This window comes from Mytilus californianus, unplaced genomic scaffold (genome assembly GCF_021869535.1).
Source record: "Mytilus californianus isolate M0D057914Y unplaced genomic scaffold, xbMytCali1.0.p SCAF_8, whole genome shotgun sequence".
In the NCBI taxonomy this organism is placed as follows: Eukaryota; Metazoa; Mollusca; class Bivalvia; order Mytilida; family Mytilidae; genus Mytilus; species Mytilus californianus.
Window position 1 is genome coordinate 92,065,049 of NW_026262734.1, and position 22,079 is coordinate 92,087,127.

Consider the following 22,079-nt stretch of genomic DNA (forward strand, 5'->3'; position numbering starts at 1 on the left):
GAACTTTTCAACTAGTCACTTTGTTCCGGTGGAACTTTTAAACCAGAGGAAGAATAAAGTAACCAGTTAATAAGTTTCTCCGGAACTTTTCGGCTAGTTATTTCTTTCCGTACGGAACTTTCCAACATCGGAACAAAAGAGCATTTACATAAGTCAATGACACGATGGCCCCTATATGTTATGTTTATTCTATGTGCGGTGAATCAGTCCTTACACAACGATTTCTTACAACTTTGATGTATACCAAACAATGTCATCCCCTTTTAATCAACGCTGGTATTTGTGGGTTCAATGACCGGTCGGCTCAAACCAAAGACTTGATAACTGGTATTTTCTGCTTCTCACTAAGCACGCAGCTTTTTGAGTAAGATCGAAGACGGGTAGGCTCGGAGTCAGAATATTGTGTATGGGGTAGATTGTCATGTCTTCCTGTGGACTGATACCTTGCGAACTAGCACGATAAATATCCCGCCCAGTGTGTCAGTCTATTAAATATATGATATACTTATATAATATGTTGGTTAACTTAGTATATTGTATGTTTGTAAATATTGTCATGTTTGTCTTCGTAACAACCCAATATTTGGAATTTACTCCAATAAAATAATTTGATTTGATTTGATTTGATTTGCGTACTAAGCAGGGTTCATTTGCATTTTATTCATATAATTTTTTACAATTTAAGTTCTCGTTGTCAATATGGAAGTAATATTTGCGCTGTACGATTAACAGCCTTCAATAAATCAATCATCGTAATCAGAACCCCTATATATTTTACTCCAGTGTTCACAACACATCTGCAATTAATACGTTAAGTATCACAAGAAGACGTGTCACTCTATACAGGACACACTACACTGACCCTGAAAAAACCAGTCTTTGCTCTTACTCATAAATTCCACATACTTAGCGTAGAAGCGCACGCTACCACGAGACATAAAAAGCAGTCTTTTTAATTAAAGGTATTGCAGTCTTAAAGGTCTCAACGACCTGTAAAGTCGGAACAAATAAATTATATCTTCAGTTCAAATAAAAGGAAACCGATAGTTATTTCATGTACAACGCGATATCTTGGCTTGTCCTGAAAAAATCTGCTTACCTTTAATTGCACTTAAGAGCACATTGGTTTTACACAAGTTTAAAAGTACAAAACAGGTACACATGCAAAACATGCCCTCCTATTTCAATTTCCAACATTCTTTCTTTATTCAAAATCAATATGTGTTCTAGTATTAAGCTTTTCATTTGATAAAACAAATTACCTGTCAGTGAACTGAACAACCAGTAAATTGAAGAAGGCGAGAGAATATAAAATTTATTAAAATCTTTCGAAAATATACATCAATCCAGACACTTTTATAATGTAAATCATCCTGAAACGAAAAGTCATATATGTCAAATTTTTGTACTACATATTTAATTTGAATTAAACACGTGTATGACATTTCAGTTGACAATGCTACATGGCATATTTTCGTGTCCATTCGGTCGCCGTTTTATCGTATTGTTTTCTATCTGATTCATATAGTTTTGCAGCATCTGTATCAAGTGGGTCATCAGGATTTGGACAACCCAATAATGATAATATACTAAGCAATACTGAAATAGAACAAAAAAATATAAAAATAGATGATTGCTTAAGCACTGTATTTTAGATAAGTCACTCGTTTTTTGTAGCATGACAATTCATTGGTTGTTTAGATGTAATCCCAGTAGAAGTTCTGAGTTCCCCGCATGTGTAGTTTTGTTAAAGTAACTTGGTTGTTTATACAATAAAAGCCACGTGCATGCGTAGTTGTTCTACAGTTACTTGGTTGATTAGACAATAAAAGCCACGTGCATGCGTAGTTGTTCTACAGTTACTTGGTTGATTAGACGGTCAATGCACACATACTGCAAGAAGAATTCCAAATTAGAATACGTATAAATAAAAACAGGGTGATTTAGATCGACTTATTGAATAGACACCTGTTGATTGTTGAAGACCGGATGTTGACAACTGAACATCGTTGTTTATGTTTTGTGTCGTTTGGTTGGCGTTTCATCGCCGTTTATCCCATACATCCTTTCATTCACAAAAAGAGGGAATTAAAGATACGGAGAGGCAATCCAAAAACAAACCATAAGTTGAAGAAAAACAGACAACATCAAAAAGAAAAACAATGGAAACAAGACCAATGGTTTATATACAAGTACTAAAAATTAGAAAATTAAAGATTAAGCACCATTGACAACACAATGGTTAGGGAGAAAAAAGGGGGCGTATATGAACTCAGGTGCTCCTGAATGTTCAGTACTTCCTGCACCACTAGCTATAACCACCGTGCTACTCTTGTATATATATTTTTTGAAACCTGTTTGTCTTCAAATCTTTTTGTGTTATAATATAATAAATGTTTTGGACTGGTGGACTGTAACGGAGATCTGTAATTATAGTTTACATCTTGTCCTTAATCGACAATCATACCACATATTTTTATTTTTATTTTGTATCATTCTACCTAAAAGCTTCAACTTACATTTATGTATGCTTAAAGCTGGTGACCAATGTGACTTTAGTAGGGCCGTACATATTTCACCAGATTGTCCATTTATGTTTAGATGGTAAACCTTTGTTATAAATTTTACCTGCAAATTATAGGAATATAGCTTAAAAGAATGGACTTATTACTTAAAACGCAACTAAGCTTAGTATTATTACAGTACATGTTTATTGTAACACTAAAGTGTGCTTTTTTACAAAGGTTGCCCTTTTTATCTTTTATATGTATTGTTTTTATTTGTAAGCAAATTATTTATTGATTTATGTTTATTTTACTTTCTTCTTGTTTTGTATTTTTACTTTTTTGTCTCGTTCACTTTGATCTGAGACTACTTTATGATAGTCTGAGACTACTATATGTTAGCGAAGCTTACGTTTTATCAGATTGACTATGATAGTATTCACAATTTTCTTCATACAAAGTATACTCTACAAGATAGCAATGATAGAATAAACAGACTTACCTTTGGAGGTTTTAAAGGATAATCACTGGGAATCGTAATCCGCAAGAAAAATAATCCTCCAGCATAAGGAGTTCCGTCCTGAAAAGACAAATATATAATGTACAAAAAGGAGATGTTGGTGTAATTGCCAATGAGACAACAGTCCACCAGAGACCAAAGGATATAAAATATTATCTGTATCACCAGTACTGCAGATTTCATCACCAGTACTGCAGATTTCATCACCAGTACTGCAGATTTCAATCTGTAAATTTGATTCAATTTAAATATTGGCCGTTTTGATATTGAAGCATTGACTAAATAGAATTTCATTCTCGAAAGTTGTCGCAAAGACTAGACATAGTAATCATTAATACCATGAACATCGTAAATTGATTAACCCAGATATCACATCTTGAATGAAGTCCTCATGCGTAAGATAAAGAGTTATGGCCAGTTTCCCCTGAATATGTTTCCCGTCAGGTGTGAATTTTGAGTATTTATCCCAAAAATGTATAAGAACATCCTTAACTAAAACAAAAATATCGTTGGAAAGAAAGCTATGTATTGTCTTTCGGATACAAATAGATTCATTTCGGTAAGGGATATCCGCGACGGGCCAGTCGATACAAAAGCTGAAAAAAAACATGTAAAATTTGTAATTTTGAAATCAAAGTGTATTCAACAGCGCTATATGTAGCGAATAACTTTTTAATTTTATGGAAATATGTTAAATTTTTAAACAATATGGATTGATATATGTTCATTTTCAGTAAATTTATTATTCGTAAAATGTTGAATCATTCGGAACACTTAGATTTTTTTCTATATCCAGGAATAGATTGGCTTAGTCGTATTATGCAATACTTTCGGAATTTTCGGATTTTGATGCTCTTCGAGTTTGTAATTGATTTTGATTTGAGCGACACTAGTGAATCGTATCTAGACGAAACGCACGTCTGGCGTACCAAATTATGAGCTAGGCATCTTTGATGAATAAGAATAAGAATAAGAATACTTATTGAATCCAATTAAAGGGCTCGTTTCCGAGCATATATATATATATATAGTATTAATTATACAGTAATTTTTAAGATATATTATATTAAAAATAAATTATTAAATAACTATACTCCATACCAGATGGTGTTTGAAAATAAATAAAATAGAATATTAACCCTCTCTAATACATAAAAAATAAACTACATCATTGCTATTGTATATTTAGTTTCTGGAATGCAAATATTCTCTTATTTCAAAACAAGTACTAATAAATCTTGACATTGACATATTAACATTTTCAGACTCACAGGACATCAACCAAATAAACTGTTCGTACTTTGAAATATAAGGGAAGTTTTTACATTGAATGAATGCTTCATTAAGAATAAAATTCCTTTTCTTTTCGTATGCAGTGCATTCCATTAAAAAATGAAACTCGTCTTCAACCTGCATATTTTTACACTGCCCACAAAATCTTTTATCTTTATCTATTTTTTTATATCGACCTTTCTCAATAGCTAACTGATGAAAACTGATTCTAAATTGAGTAAAGCTTTTTCGATACTGAAATTTATTAACTTGACATAAATATGCTTCCTTTTTGAAGATGTTTTTAAATTTGAAATAAGTACGCAATTTTCCTTTTTTAACATTTGCATTATCGTCTATATAGTATTTTTTCCAGTAAATCTTATATCTACTTATCAAAATATTTTTAACCTTTTCAATGTCAAAACTTTTCATATCAACATCAATGCATCTTAAAATATATACAATATTAGAATACCAAGATGACTTATTACATGTGATGAGTTTTTTAAGTATATGATCTAGGCGCTTTAATATTCAATTTCCAGTAGGATTTGGTGACTTTTAGATTTTGACACTGTGAGAGAAACAGATACAGGGGAAATTAGCCCTACTCCTTCTAGAAAAAAATAATAGAAAATTCTTTGTCTTTATTCAATAGTTTTGTTATTGTAGTCATTATAATAAATTGAAAACAGTAAAGGAGAAAAGACATCAGGTTTCGAGAAACCTTTCTATATAACCAAAGCGGTCAACCTGTATAACGCATTTTTTTCTGAGTAATAAAGTCATGTTGATGTGTGTTATAACAATTACCATTGATAGATGATATTGTCTTGTTGCATAAAATGTGAAAAAATAGCAAAGATAATATTTGGTGTCAATGATACTCCTGTGCATTCTGTACTAATATTTTGTTTGTTTCAAAGAAGAAATCTTGCTTCTGTTTTAGCTTATTTCATAGATGTTTGGACCAGTGTTTTTTTGTGAATTAGTTCCGTAAATTAACATCTTGATAATGAAACTAAATCTTCATTTCATGTATGTAATATTGACACATTGTTCTTTGTCGTTTTTTTTTTCGTTTTTTTTTGTCATGATTTTGTCAATTTTTCTTCGAGTTTTGATTATCCCTTTGATTTCTTCCGCCTCTCATTTTAAACAAAGCATATACTTACTTGTCCCATTCAAACAAAGCATATACTTATTTGTCCCATTAAAACAAAGCATATACTTACTTGTCCCATTAAAACAAAGCATATACTTACTTGTCCCATTAAAACAAAGCATATACTTACTTGTCCCATTGAAACAAAGCATATACTTACTTGTCTCATTAAAACAAAGCATATACTTACTTGTCCCATTAAAACAAAGCATATACTTACTTGTCCCATTATCCTGCCCTCCCAAGTGAACACTGAACAAAAATAATAAAAAAATAAAAAAAAAATACAGGTTTAATATTTTGTTTTATCAGCTACATATTATAGTTCTATTCTTGCGTTTCAACATGCGTCCAATATAATTAATAATGCAAGTTTTTAAACTCTAAATGTTCCTTTATATTTAGAAATAATTTTGTGTCTGAATGATACTAGGTGCATATACATAGAAGAAGAAGAAATCTGACATGTTCACTTTAATAAAACAACTTAACCAAACGAAACCAAAGATACAAAATGGATTCTAATTTTACTCTTAAGGTTCGCGCGATCCATTTCTTTTTTTTTAACAACGTTTTAGTAAGTTATTCCATTATGCATGGGCTTCATTTCAAATTAATACAGATATATTTACACACATATACTGTCTTCTATACTTTTCCTTTTGTTTACATATATTCATTTTTACAACACAGTACTCTGCATTATCAAATATGTACATAATTCTCATTTTAAGTAGATTCTATGAAGAAAGTGTACCATCGTTTCCTTTGTAATATCGCTGAGTATTCAGAAATATAGCCAACAAACAAAGTTAAGAACATGTATCGTAAAATGTTCAAGATTTATTTCAGGTTTCTATAGACTACAATTTCTACAGGTTGCAATTCTGTAAATATAGACAATGCAATTTCCCATAGGAACTCCCTCGGCGGCTTAAACTGTGACACTTTTACTATGAAGTTTCGTGAAAAATAATATCCCAGAACGGAAAGTTTATATGCACTACTATTTTATTCAAAGGTCAAAATATAGGGCTGTGCGGCATATTTTCAACATTTATATGCCCTGAACTTCTAAGAGTTTAAACTTATACTAAAATTCTATACGACCCTTACCTTCATATTTGGACCTCCTAAGAATTAAAATTTAGGCGCTACCATGTTTTTCTATACTGGTTACATTCCAAAGTGATGTCTCTATGAGATGAAACACAGAGATCATAAATGGGAACCAGTGCATTAACAAATTAACGTATCTATGAATATTATATATCTCCCCAAAAGAGGCGTGGTTTGAGAAACAGCTGTATTTACAAAGTGCAACCTACATATTTAGACATGATATATAACATGTATAACTCAATATCTCGCTTTTAAATTTTATCACCCTTCATGTCGGATGTGGGACAGGGTTATCATAACCAATTCATATCTGCTCCAGATTTGTTATGGATTTATCATAAATCACGAACAAGCCAGTAACATCCCCTTACTGAAGAAATCAGCCTCCTATAAATAATTGGTGCAAGTTTTGCTGCAGACTTGCAGCAAACACAGAGTCAGTATTTTCGGCGTGTTTGCTGCAAATGTGCTGCAGGTCTGCTGCAAACAATTTACCATGCAAATGAGTGTTTGCTGCAGGCCAAGATTTCAAATCTTTAATTTTCAGGAAGTAACCAATAGTCATGCTCAGTCACTTTATGTAACATAATATTTAATAAGTTACAATCTCCAAACATATTAGAGAGTACTGTATATTTGTAACATGTTTGTAAATGTTTTTCAAACCTTTAGGTATTTGTGGAGGTGACGAATTTCATAATTTTACAGTTCTATGAAGAATTTGTACTAACAAATAATGTCTTTGAAAACTAAGGGAGCTACCATTTGATTTTTATGGGGGGGGCTAGGATGAAATTTGAAAAAAATAGGCAGGACAGGAGTTTTGAGTAAAAAAAAAGGCAGGATGACAATTTATGTAAAAAAAAAAGTCAGGATAAACTAAAAAAAAAAAGGCAGGACTGAATAGAGTGAAAAATAAAAAGGCAGGACCGAATAGAGGGAAAAATAAAAAGGCAGGACAAAATTTTTCATCCTAGCCCCCCCCCCCCATAAAAATCAAATGGTAGCTCCCTAAGTATTTAATATCCAACCTAAAATGCCTCCCTTAACACTAATATATAACATGACCCAAACACCATCAACATAATTGAGCACCACGAATTTCAAATCTTTAATTTTCAGGAAGTTAACAATAGTCATATGCTCAGTCACTTTATGTAATTCTTGCAATGCTCTTTCAAACATATAGAATTGGTCAAAGATTTCGGCAATCTAGCTGCGAACATCCGTTATATTCTAGTTTTTCCTGCAATCTTACTGCAAACATAATTGTTTATGCAAACTTGCCGCAAGCGCTTGCAGCAAAAAGCTGCAATGTTTGCAGGAGGTTTGCAGATAGCTGCAAACAACTCCAAACATTATTCAAAGGATTCCTGCAAGTTTTTGTTTGCAGCAAATCTGCTGCAGATCTGCAGCAAACATTTCAGTTCCGTAAGGGTCGTCAGTGGTTGTCGTCAAATGTCATGATATCTTAATAGTTTTAATATTTTAAAATGTTTGTGTTAATAGCAGATCTTTGATGGTCTCTGTATAATTTATTCACCCTACCATGTGTTGTGTTTATAAAAAGCCATGCTTTCTGAACCACGAGTTGTTTGTTGTTGTTTGTCCTTGTTTGTTCGTATATCAGGTGTTGGTGGTTGGTTGGTGTAATCTGTTGTACTCTCCAATATTTGTGGTTATTCCTGTTATCATTTTATTTATTATTCAAAACTTTTAAAGACTCGAGACCATTTAGATCTGTTATGTTGTATAGGTACCTGATTGATGTTGAAGATGGTGTGTTGCCCTCTAGATGTCTATTGGTTACTTGTGTCGTTGGGGTGCTGTCCCACTGACGCATACTGCACATCTGCGTCCATTCATAATGTAACAGTTCGCTACATCGCGGACCACATGGAAATTTAAAATGTGAAATAGAGAACCGGTCGGTTTTTTTTATACTGATAGTCTTCAACTCAGACCTAGCTAATATATATAATTAAGGAATGACTTTAATATTTTTTCTGTCTATCGGAAGAAATAACATAAAAATGTGCATGGTGCACACTGAATAAAAAGTGCGCACCACATTTTTTAGGTTACTTCAAATAGGCAGAAAAAATATTACAGTCATTCCTTATAATTTAATTCAAAATTCCATTTTTAAGAACATGAAGAAGTAAATCATGAAAAAACGTTGATGACGTGACGACATGACAAAATTATGTCTATGGGCTGATAGACAAAAACCTTCAGCCAATCAGAAGACGTGTTAAATCCAAAATTAAATCATAAATAATTAGATTGCTTACTGTCATCGTTTAATGGGCCCGCTGAACAACGTGGACTAGGAGGGTTTTTAGAGATGTCTAAAAGTTCCTGAAAAGTAAAATTGCAAATCATGTTAAGCAAGTTTATCAATTATTAAATTAGAGGTACAGTCCTGATGTATCAGCAAGGATTTTTACTATATAAATCCTTGGTATCAGCAACACTTTGCAAGGTAAAAAACTACTAGCTTATAGTGTATTTTTTTTGCCGGTATAGTGGATCATTTTTGTTCTCTCGTTCATACACATTCATCGACCATGCAAAGACACATCATAGCAGACAATTTCTGTTCTGTAATTTTTATTGAATTATCAAAGAAGGCCAATATGGGTTACAGACGATAACTCTTAAAATCAGTAATGTGTTTGTCATGGCCCTTTAAAGCATACGTATGAAACAGAACTAAAATAATTTGTTACTTAGAAGCTTAGATAAAAATATAATTATGAGGGTCTGGATGGGGTTTATAGAATAGAGAATAATGGGATAAAAGTGCAGAATAAAGGCCAAAAAATATAAAGAATAGAGAAAAATCGGCCAAAAAAAAAAAAGAATAGAGAACTAGTATCTCAATTGTTTGTAAAACAATTGAAAGGTCTTTCCTGTTAAAGTGATGTTTTCGTAATGTACTTTGTACGACCTTTCATTTGATATACGACAAGCATACCTTCTGAAACTTTTCGCTTTTTACACTTAATGACCCCATCTGCCTTCATTTTCGAGATCGGAAGTATGATATATGTAATGTAGACTTGATGATCTTTCATTTGATATGCGACAACGCCATGTTCTTAAAAGTTTTTTTTTTTGCACTTAATAACCCCATCCAACTAGTTTTTGGAGAACGGGAATTTGATATTTGAAATGTACACGTTTTGACCTTTCATTTGAAATACAACAACCTTACCTTAAAAGAAAATTTTTTTTTTTGCACTCAATGACCCCACCCAACCCATTTTTGGGGACGTCAATTTGATATTTGAAATGTACGCTTTATGGACTTTCTTTTGATATGCGACAACCTAACCATCTGAGAAGTTTGAATTTTTTGCACTAAATGACCCCACCCTTCCCCCTGGGATGAAAAGGGGGTTTAACATTTTCATTTTTGAGTAGAGCTCGTTAAGACCTTCAATTTGATATATCAAATGACCCCATTTGGCAAAGTGCCAAAAATGATGCAATATCAATTGTATAAATAGAACTTATGAAACTCACAAAGTCAATGCAAAACATGAAAATTTCAAATTGATTTTTTGAGGTTTTTTTTTCGTTGAATGTTTTTGGTATTTGGTCAAACATATAACCATGTTAAACTCTTCACTTTCTGAAAATTTCAGGTGGTTACCTGTTGTTAATTCAGAAATACATGCCGCCGCTCTCAAATATTCAAAGTGAATTATCTCTAAAACGACGACAGATATCGCAAATCTGTTAAAAGTAAAATGATCTACAATAAAAGGAAAACATTGTAGAACAAATTTGGGACAATTCCGAAGTTCATCAAGGTCACAATGAATCATCAAATATATGATGCAATACCAAACTTGAGAACCGGAAGTCGTAGAGACATGGGACTACCACCATTCAACTCAGGACAACTTGACCTTATAAATATCACAAGGTCAAGGTCATAGTACACTTTGAAGGTCAGGGTAAAATTTCATCATGACCTGACATTGACCTCAAATTGAAGGTCTTTAAATACTGATCATTTTTGCAATTTATAGTACATTGATATCTGTTACCTTTAAAAAGATATACACACAATAATATACTTTTAAGAATTATCTCGTGGTAACTTTTGAACAGACGGTCGGACAGTTTTAAGCTTAATGTATAAAATGTAGAGCTCGTTTAGAGGAACATTTTATACACAGTATGTATGCAGCAAACTCTTATCGTTTTCTTAATATGTAAGCTTGAAATTGCAGCGTAAATTTTTTTTGCACTCACTGACCTTTGACCTTGGGTGCAAGTTAAAGGTCACATGAATTAAAGATTATTGGTGAAGGTTCCAAGTCTCTACAACTTCCGGTTCTCGAAATACAATTTTTGAAAAATGTAGTAATTTTTTTCAAGGGAAATAACTCCTTATATTGTTTGATAATAATATAATTGTTTATGTTTATTAACATTGCCCTTTGTTCCTGTAGATGCTGCCATTTTCAATTTGATTCTATCTCTTATACTTTTTAAGAAAAATGCATATAAAAGAAATTGCTTCAAGGGGATGCAACTCTCAATGGAGTCGATTAAATCCTACCCAGCCTAATATGGTAATACATCATGATGAGATCTACCTATAGTACAAAGAAGGTCATGATATCTTAAAAAACAACGAGGGGGGACCATGTTGAAAAAACCCAATAAAAGGGAGATAACTTTCAATGGGGATGATGAAATCCTTAACAGAGTCATCTGGTAATACTTCACAATGAGGTCTATCGATGGTTCAAATTTGGTCTTGATAACTTCAATAGAAACGAAGGGAGGGCATGTCAAAAGAATGTTGGAAGAAAAAAAAGAAAAAAAAAAGAAAGAAAAAGAAAAAGAAAAAGAAAAAAAAACATTAGAAAAACAATAAGGTCTTTCCTAACGGAGAGGAAAGACCTTAATAATGGAGTGCTAAAATATTAAGAATAGAGATTAATGGGCAAAAAATATAAAGAATAATGAAAAATGACCTAAACAATTAAAGCATATAGAATTGAAGGACCCCCCACCAGACCCTGACTTATGAAACATGGTTGACATAAACACACGAATAATTTTAATAGTAATGTCATGTAACTTTATTTTCTCCTTAAGGATGTAGTTAGGTGAAATTAAAAAAATCTAGAATTTAAAATTGATACAATAAGTCAGAAGAGCATTAGTTGAGGAACAAAATAAGCTTAAAATATTGATAGGTTATGGAGCTTTTTTTCGAGATATTTAATTTTTTAAAAATGGCGGGAAAAGACTGACTCGGACTTTTACCTTATATTTACATTGGTATTATTTGGGTCTCAAATCGAAAGAAAAGAAATCTAGAATCTGATTAAAGTTTGGTAAATGACTTTTTATGAGCTATTGAAGTCTTATATGAAAAGAAAAATGGGTGTTATGGGGCAAAATATTTTACCCTGTATCCTAGGAAAAAAACCTAGGAGTCCGAACATCTGACAAAAATTCCTAAACCTGACCTAAGTACATCCTTAATACATGTTATTTAGTTTTTGTACCGACTAAACAAGTTAGCTATTGCCGTCAACTAGTTTATAATAGGAAACTACGAAGGTTAAACAATAACGGAAGTGTTTTTATTGTCTATATTTTTTTCTTCTTCCCTGGTTAAAATGGGATTTTCATGAATCAAACCACAAAACAAATGAAAAAAGACATTTCCTTTACCTGTGCCATTTTTGGGGTTATATAAATATGGTATTTAAGTAGCGTCTGCACTTACTTCCAGTAAGAATCTAACTGTATTTCATAAAACTATATCTTTACTGATTCAAATTAAGTGCACAGTTATACCTCAATGGCGTTGATGGCAAACATGAAGTTAACAAAATAACACAGTACATAATACATCTCAAGAATAATGAAAATACAAGACATACCATATATTTCATAAGATAGTGTTATATATATAACATGCATGATTAAAAATAATTGTAAGTTCGTGTTTTTTTGTAGTTTTCTGGGTTTTTTCTGTAGCTTGTAAAAATACTGATATAAAAATTTGATTTCGTTTACTGTGTAATTTGATATTTACCTTGTTCAATCGTTTTGTCGCCATTTGTATGAAATTTCCAAAGAACTAAGTCATGACCCAAAATAGTAGTCCATAAAAAGAATAAGATCGGGGAAACACCGATGTCATTTTTAGAATTAGATATATAATTTTGTCAGTTAATGACTTCAAGGTAAATCAAATTGGAAGTAATATTGAACATATGTATTTTGGTAAAAGACCAAACCTCAACGGTGCATTAGCGGTCAAATGGCCACGAAATATTTGTTACATTATACCTAAATAATTCTTTATATATAATTTAAAAATTTAAGATCACATAAGGTTACACTAGCTTCCGGTATTGTTTACGCACATACAAACATGTTAACATTATTTGCAACCGACGATTGTTGAAAAAAACGAAATATAAGAATATATATAATAAGGATTAAACGCATTTATTTTTAGTTTATTAGTGTATGCGTCAATAAGATAGAACCAAATGCAAAAAAAAAAAACAAAAAAAACCGAACGAACAGAAGACATCTAGAGCATGTAGAGGGCAACACGTGTAGTCGTTGACAACAGACAGGTGTCTATATAATATGCCAAGCTCTAAATCTTCCCTAGTCTTTTCAAGTTGTGTACACATTTAACAGAAATATAAAAATATCTGCCTTTAAAACTTAATTCTCCAATAACAAAAAAAAAAAAAAAAAAAAAAAAAAAAAAAAAAATTAAAAAGACATAAGAAATTACGAAGATACCAAGGGGTCGAAGAAAAATTGACAACGTCTAATAATACATGTGCAACCATACAAATATTTCGGACCTAATTTCTATTTCAAAAAACAACGGCAGACATTATCTATTAACCAAGCTCTGTTCTTTACCTATAAATAAATTAAATAAAATTTTAGAGGATTGCAACACAATTTCATATTGCAGTCCTAAGTTTGAAATCGTTCAAATTATAATGGCATATTGTTATTCTAAACTGTTTCCCAAAATTGATCGCCCTGAAGATCATAAAAAACATTTTATTAAAATAAAGTATGTCTGCCCCCAATAAAGGTTTTGTAAATATTGCCGGTATTTTTAACGACCATTCTGTTAAAGAACAAATTCCTGGATTTTTTGATAATACTGAACTCCCTCTTATTTGTTATATTTACAAGAAATCTACCCGAAAATTTGTGTTTAATTATAGCCAAGTCTGTAAAGATGTAAATATCAGTGAAAATACACTTCCGTCATGTAATTTCCATGTCAGCTTGTAATCCAAGTATTGATACTGCAATCCATTTATATGATCACACAATAAAACCAATTTTATTATATTGTAGTGAAATCTGGGGTACCTTTAAGATTAACTCTGCTGCTTGCAAGAAAAAAAGTGATTATCTATTTGAATTAATTTACATAAATGGTTATTTGGAAAAATCACATTTCAGATATCTAAAATATATTCTTGGTGTAAATAAAAAAGCCTCAAATTTGGCAGTGTTATCAGAGGTTGCAAGATTTCCTCTTTATTTTTCTGTCATTATATCTATGGTAAAATATGTACACAGGCTTAACAAATTGGACGATGGGTTACTTTATGATGCTTATGTTTGTAATAAAATTTTAGATGCAGGAAACATTAATTGTTGGTATTCATCTATGAGATATGTCCTTCAATCACTTGATATACAAAATTTGAATACAAAGCTCAATAAATTAATTAAATTTGTAAAATGTAAACTTTGTAACAGTTTTAAAACATTTTTGGGTGGTCAAAAGATCTGATACCTTATCACAAGGTAATAGTAAATTAGAAAATTATTTCAACCTCAAGACTGACTTCGTAAAGGAGGCTTATTTATCAATTAAAGATTTTAATATAAGAAGAGCTATATGTAAATTGAGAATAAGTGCACATGATCTTAAAATTGAGAAAGATAGATATAGTAAAAAATACATAGAGAGAAGTCAGCGTCTATGTCATCACTGCCTATCACATGGATCAAATTCTATTGAAGATGAGACCCATTTCACAGTAAGTTGTCCTTTATATAACGAACAGAGAAAATTTTTATGGAATAAAGTAAACAGTTTTTGTAATAATTTTAAAGAATTACCCAAGGATAAAAAATATTTCTGGCTGTTCACAAATGAGCATTTACCAACTCTTATGTGCCTAGGCAATTATATAATTAAGTGTTTAGAAATAAGATCCAGGTGGATACAAAATATATAAAATAATATTTAATTATTATGAAATTATTGTTATAGTTATGTAAGACACATGATGTGTTAGGCTCTGATCCTGTCCATAATATGATAGTATTATATTAGGATCTAGTTTTTCTTTTTTCCAATCATATTGTGCTTAATATTGTAAATGATGCCCTTTATGGGTTCTTGATTAGATTAATAAAAATTCTATTCTATTCTATTCTATAATTGTAGTAATTCCGAATACACTTATGGCCCCATTTCCCATGTTATAACAGGAGACCTTAACATCGTTCGCGACCGAGAGTTAAAATCATTCCTCATTAAAGGACCTAAATATCGTCCCCCGTCAATTATTAATTGGAATGAGTGTCGTAATATCATCCACGACTCACTTCGTGCTTACTGTTTGAAATGGATAAAACGGGAAAAAGCTGACAAAAAAATCTTTGGACTCTTTTTTTGATTCAGTAATGAAGATAGTTGATATACGTATACAACATTTTAAAGAACATTTTACTCTTAACAACAACCATAAAAATCCTATTTCTCGTATCAAACATAAACTAAAAGAACTAGCCAAGGAATTTGTTTTTGTCCCGGCTGATAAAGCTGCTAATAGTATCATTATAGTTTGACGTAAATTTTACATTGAGGTTCTGCAAAAGGAAATCACGAATTCACCAACATTCCAACTGACTTCATTTTCAGAAAACGATATCTGTAACAAACATAAACTATTAGCTACTTCTTTACAAGCAGAACCAAATACAATGAAAGTCCCAACTATGTACTGGCTTCCGAAGCTACACAAATCACCTTACAAATATAGATTTATTTCGTCTTCAAGTCATTGTTCCACTACTAAATTGTCTATTCTACTTACTAGTACACTTGGTACAATCAAAAACCTGATAATAAATTGTTCAAATAAGGCCTTTGAAAATAGTGGAATTAACTACTTTTGGAGTGTCAAAAACTCGTTGGAAGTACTTGATAAATTGCATGCATATATTGGTGATTTTGAATCTGTTCAAAGTTTTGATTTTTCTACCCTATATACCACTTTGCCTCATATTCTTATTAAGAAAAAATTCACACACCTAATTAAATGGGCATTTAAAAAGTCGGAATGCGAATACATATGTTCAAACTCTTTTAGGTCATTTTTTAGTAGCATCAAACAAATTAGCTATGTCAATTGGACATGCTTTGATACTATATCTGCCCTTGAATTTTTTACTTGATAACATTTTTGTTCGCTTTGGAGATTCCGTATATCGTCAAGTTATCGGAATTCCAATGGGGACTAACTGTGCACCACTTATTGCGGACCTGTTTTTATATTGTTAAGAGTTACAATTTATAACTAAAATCAGCAAAGACCCATTGAAACAACATCTGAACAATACTTTTAGATACGTGGATGATATAAATGTCTCTCAATAATGACGACTTCAGTATGTATACTAAAGAAATTTGTCCTGTTGAACTTACTTTAAATAAAGCTAATACTAACAATGACCACTGTCCTTTCCTCGATCTTGATATCTATATCATTAACGGGAAGCTTAATACAAAAATTTATGATAAAAGAGATGATTTTTCATTTCCTATTGTTGATTATCCATTTTTAGATGGTGACGTTTCCTTGTCACCATCTTATGGTGTTTATATATCTCAACTTGTACTATTCGCTCGTGTATGTAACAACGTATTAGATTTTAGCGAGAGAAATTTATGTATTACTGAAAAAATATTACACCAGGGTTTTCGATATCATAAACTAGTCAAAACATTTACTAAATTTTATCATCGGTATAAGGACATCATTCGTAAATATAACTCAACATGCAGACATCTTATACGTTCGGGTATTTCACATCCAATCTTTTATTGTAATATTCTTTACAAAGCACAAAAATGTCAGTATTCGCCTCAAAAGCTAACAAAACCTTTAAACAGACTTATTAAGAAGGGATATAGTTACGATACTGTTGTCAGGTCATTAAAGATTGCATATTTTGGCTTTAATATTGATGCACTTATAGGGTCTTTGCATCGGAATTAAACATATTTATTCTAAAACCAGTTGTTGGCATGACACGGGTTATGTTCTTCTCATATATTTTATGATGGTATAATACTAAACCCCTAACAGGAGGGATTGTGCCTGATATTCATATGATGAAGACACAATCTTTCAATCAGTTTAATTGAGGTCTGGAGCTGGCATGTCAGTAACTGCTAGTAGTCTGTTGTTATTTATGTATTATTGTTATTTTGTTTTTTTTCTTTTGTTTCCTATTCTGACATCGGACTCGGACTTCTCTTAAACTGAGTTTTACTGTGCGTACTGTTGTACGTTTGTTTTTTCTATATTTGCTAGAGGTATAGTGGGAGGGTTGAGATCTCAAAAACATGTTTAACCCCGCCGCATTTTTGCGCCTGTCCCAAGTCAGGAGCCTCTGGCCTTTGTTAGTCTTGTATCATTTTTAATTTTAGTTTCTTGTGTATAATTTGGAGTTTAGTATGACGTCCATTATCACTGAACTAGTATACATATTTGTTTAGGGGCCAGCTGAAGGACGCTTCCGGGTGCGGGAGTTTCTCGCTGCACTGAAGACCCATTGATGGCCTTCGGCTGTTGTCTGCTCTATGGTCGGGTTGTTGTCTCTTTGACACATTCCCCATTTCCATTCTCAAATTTATGTGCTGTTTGATTTGAAATTTACATTTTTTTTTGTCATTCTTTATTATAAACAGTAGCAAAATAATGTATCGAATAGTTATTCTTGTAAGAGTTTATGTTACGTTATAATAGATTTTGTTTTTACATGTAAACACAATTACGGCCTCTTATAATTTCTCTACATTTTAATTTGATTCTTATTTGCTATTTTGTTGTTGTTCTTATTTGATATTGTGTTGTTGTTCTTATTTGATATTATTTTCGTATTTTTTTTGTTTTATTATTAACAGTAGTTTTATAATTTATTATATTATTCCGGTAACAGTTTATTTTGCGAAAGAATAAAAAAAACATGAGATTTACCCCCTTTTCCATGGACACTTTTTTTCCTATCGAAGGTCGGTGGTTTTCTCCGGGCACTCCGGCTTCCTCCACCAATAAAAACTGGCCGCCACGAAATAGCCCAAAAGCGGTGCTTAAAAGTGGTGTTAAAACACAAAAAATCAAAATCAAATCCATGGACACTTTAAATATTATAGATTTTTGATGTATACATCTCTCTACATATATTCATCGATACGCAAAAGATGTATGAAGGACCATCCTAAGATTTCTTTGTTTTACATTCAAGACATGTCTCAGCCATGATCTAAAATCAAGTCATAAGATTATCTTAGGACATATCTTGGAATACTTCCATTAACATGGTCCCTGGCGAATAATCAGTACATCAGACTTGCGTTTTGTCTTCATTCGACGTACCAGTGACGTTTAAATCAGAACAGTTTGAAAAGGAAAAAAAATAGCAAAGTTGAAAAGTGCTGAAAACGAAATTTTCAAAAAAGGTTTTACTACTTAGCTGGTGATACCCTCCTGGACGAAACATTTACCATTTAGGGCATCGTACCAGTGGATTTAAAATTAAGACACGCAGTCCTGTTTTCTCTCTCTCTATATATAACGATATAAAAATTTAGGCAACAGTAGTGTACCGTGGTTCAAATCTCGTAAATCGACTAAAAAGATACAAATCAAAGTAACAAACACAAACTGCAAAATGAGCGAGACATTGTGCGTCGACGGGATAAGCTTCCTTCGCTGCTATGCATGCACCATCCCCTATGCGAATCAACGCTCAGTCAAATTTTTCAAAATCGGGGAAAAGAACACAATCGGTTTAATAACAGGTCAGATGACTATTTTGGTATCTCAAGATCTTAAACTTTGAAAACATGTCGCTAATTAGTTAAGCAACATACACATCGTATCGGTCAACTACTTCGTAATGTTAACCGTGAAACTTATGTATTGTCGATTTCAGTCGTTCGTCTTTCTTACTCTGTCAGAGCAGTTTTTGTGTATTGAGCACGCCCTTGTTATTGAAGTCCGTATAGTGTGAATATGCACGAGCGCAACATCGTATCAGATAAGAAATATGTAATCGCAATACGATGGCATTGTGAACTCATCACGTTTATCATAGATTGTAGTTAGAAGTCGTCTATCTGTGTGTGTCAATACCGTGGACAAGATATCAAGCAAATATTAAAGTTTCGTTAGTATTCTTGGTCTAAAATTTGTTTTTTGGCAAAGACACTCGAACAAAATATTAGTTACTTATATTCGAAAAAAATCTAATTTTGACCAGCATCGAACCAAACACAGTTAAGGAGTTCAAAACAAAATCAAGAAAAGCCTTCACATCGGAAGGATAACATTTAATAGTTATCAGCACATATTGATAACACAAAAAGTATAAAATTTTGAGAATTGTAGGTAAATGGCAGCTCTTTGTTTTGTATACTTTTTAAAAACTGTTATGGACATTATGCTTGATGTATTGTGTAGACATCTGTCTATGTTTAAAGAATATACGGTGACCTCTAAAGATGACTTTTAGTTATTTTTGTGGTTGGCTTACTGTCTCATTGTCGTATACTTCACATCCCTATTATTTCATGTAAAAGAGCAATTTTAATGCCGGAACACCTGAGATCACCCCCAGTTTTTGGTGGGGTTCGTGTTGCTCAGTCTTTAGTTTTCTATGTTGTGTTTTGTATGTATACTTTTGTTTGTCTGTTGGTCTTTTTCTTTTTTAGCCAAGGCATTGTCGGTTTATTTTCGACTTATCAGATTTTATGTCCCTTTGGTATCTTTTGCCTCTGTTTTAATCAATTCATTACAACACTTTGACAAGCTGATACTTTTATGAAAATCATGTCATTATCAGAATTCAAAATGATTAAAAAAATTATGTAAGTTGTTGGAAACATACTTCACCATTATCATGATTATGTTGTAATAATTTAAAACTACTTATCAAACCATTTCGTCTGTCTATGATAACTCTTAAACAATGCATACACTATTAATACTAGAAGAAGGCTAGAGGAAATAAAAGTTATTCAAGTCCATCGACAGACAAGGATAAAGAATCAGACAAACTTTTGTTGAAACATATATTTTATATGCATGTAATAGTTATTTCATCACAACAAACAAGCAAATATACTGATTAAAAATTTAACAAAAAATAAATATATTCCTCTCGTGATACAGAAAATTCATAACGTGTAAAAAGTGTTATACGAAAAGTAAGATATGTCCATGTTTCGTAATACAAAATTAAAGGAAAACGATTTATATAACATATGTGTTGACCATTTTACATGGCATATTTTCGAGTCCATTCCGCCGCTGTTTCATTGAAAGTTTTCCTGTCTGTTTCATATAAATGTGCAGCTTCTCGGTTTAATATAACATCGAGTTGTGGAGAAGTTAATAACGCTGTTATAATCAGTAATACTGAAATAAAAAATGAAATCGACCATAAAAAGAGAGAGAGAGAGAGAGAGAGAGAGAGAGAGAGAGAGAGAGAGAGACCTTAAGTCGAAAAACAGACAAACAGTTGACGAGTCAAATCTGTTCACTCTGTGATATCCCCATACTTCTATAGCATCGTCACAGTACATTCTTACCGAATTTGAAAGATTGCAATGCTTACAAGGAAACCAGGACACATGGTAGATAATACTTTTACCAGAAGAAACAACACAGACAATTGAAAATTAAGGAAAATATACAGCTCTGAAAACTTAAACTAAAGCAATCACATTAATAAAAAACCTACTGGTGAACTAAGGGTCCTCCTCTATTTACTATCTTCTCATCGGTTTCCTATCTAACAGCAAGATATAATTCGGTGAAAACTTGTATTCGGTAATATAACCACCAAGGAAAAGAAAGCGCGACTATGACCTCCACAATAGGAACATATTAGTGGCCATCTACGATACAGATATTCGACAACCGTCAATTAGACATCAAGCCAACCAGAAAATGATTGAAGAACATTTTGAGACGTTATTATTTTAAGAATGCCTATGAAGTCTCACATACGTATTAAGGAACGAGTCGACAAAAAGAGTAGCACAGTTGGTTGACATGAATGTATGTTAAAAAGATGTAATACATATATTGTTAAAAAATGAAATAATGTAAGTAACTAAAGTCAGAATCAATTCACATCGATCAGCTACGGAAAGGTATTTTTCTTCATATAATTCGTGTGACGTTTTTGTTAGGACATAACTGATCGAAAAAAGCCCTAAAATTGTAATTACATATAGTGATGAAATGTCATGGGAGAAACGTACACACTCTTTTACATAGTTCGTAGTTCGACCCTACTATTACTGTAGCTGCCACACATGTGAGGATTAAGTGATATATGAAGTAGATATCGACCACCCTAACACTTGCCCATAGATATTACATTTGTACGTGTGACCTTGTAAATAGTACAATACATGTTCTCCACAGCTCCCCATTCCAGCGACTAAGAAGATGAGTTTTTTTTTCCATATACAAACTAGATAAGATATTTTAATGTGGGTTAGTTATTTAATCAAAAGATATAGGGATAAAATTAACGTGGAAAACTGAGATTGTTTACCCGTTACGGTAATGTTTTGTTAATGAATTAGCAAAATCGTGTACCTCTTTCAATTGAAAAAATATAAAAGTGATAATTGTTCGGCCTGATATATTATACAGCAATACAGTATCGTATACACTGAACTCCAGCCAATCAACTACGAACAATATTCATTCACACGGACGAAAAGTGCAGTCACCAGCAAATCGTTAAAACAGATAAAGAGTTATCAATTGTACTTTTCATCGCGGTGTATCGAAACTTTATCGTCTGTTCTAAATAGGGGAATTGGATAAGAATTGGAAAATAAATTTTGATTTTTGTTTTTGTTTCAAACATTTATAAAGGCAGAATAAAGAAATACCATTTCGCAATTAGCAGTCAATTTGGTTCATTTTCGTCAAAATAAGCGAAAGAATATCAGTGGTGTATCATTGACTAGCAAGTCAATAATTCAACTCATTTGAATCCGTATCCATGCAATCTTTAAATTAGACATTTAGTGCAGATAGGTTCGCATATCTTTATCATGTTGCTCATTCAGTAATAGGTATCCCATGAGGACGCGGTGTGTCAGTGTCAGATCATTCCGACAGCCGGAGGGTGA

General features: G+C 32.1%; 1 protein-coding gene across 4 annotated transcripts in view; it reads right to left on the minus strand.

Annotated features, from left to right (window-relative positions):
- Positions 1-1,301: 1,301 nt before the first annotated feature.
- The window catches only part of LOC127712030 (ubiquitin-conjugating enzyme E2-17 kDa-like), a 38,655-nt gene continuing 17,877 nt past the window's right edge, over positions 1,302-22,079 (minus strand). The window contains exons 1-6 of one of the 4 annotated variants that reach the window (XM_052218190.1): positions 12,663-12,752; positions 8,881-8,947; positions 5,685-5,716; positions 3,007-3,084; positions 2,520-2,628; positions 1,302-1,599 (exon numbers count right to left, since the gene is read on the minus strand). In XM_052218190.1, coding sequence (XP_052074150.1) covers positions 1,460-1,599; positions 2,520-2,628; positions 3,007-3,084; positions 5,685-5,716; positions 8,881-8,947; positions 12,663-12,686 — 450 coding nt within the window. In that variant the 5' untranslated portion in view covers positions 12,687-12,752 and the 3' untranslated portion in view covers positions 1,302-1,459. Of the gene's footprint in view, positions 1,600-2,519; positions 2,629-3,006; positions 3,085-5,654; positions 5,717-8,880; positions 8,948-12,662; positions 12,753-22,079 lie in introns of those variants that run through there. The other 3 variants (XM_052218189.1, XM_052218192.1, XM_052218191.1) reach the window with 3 other exon arrangements.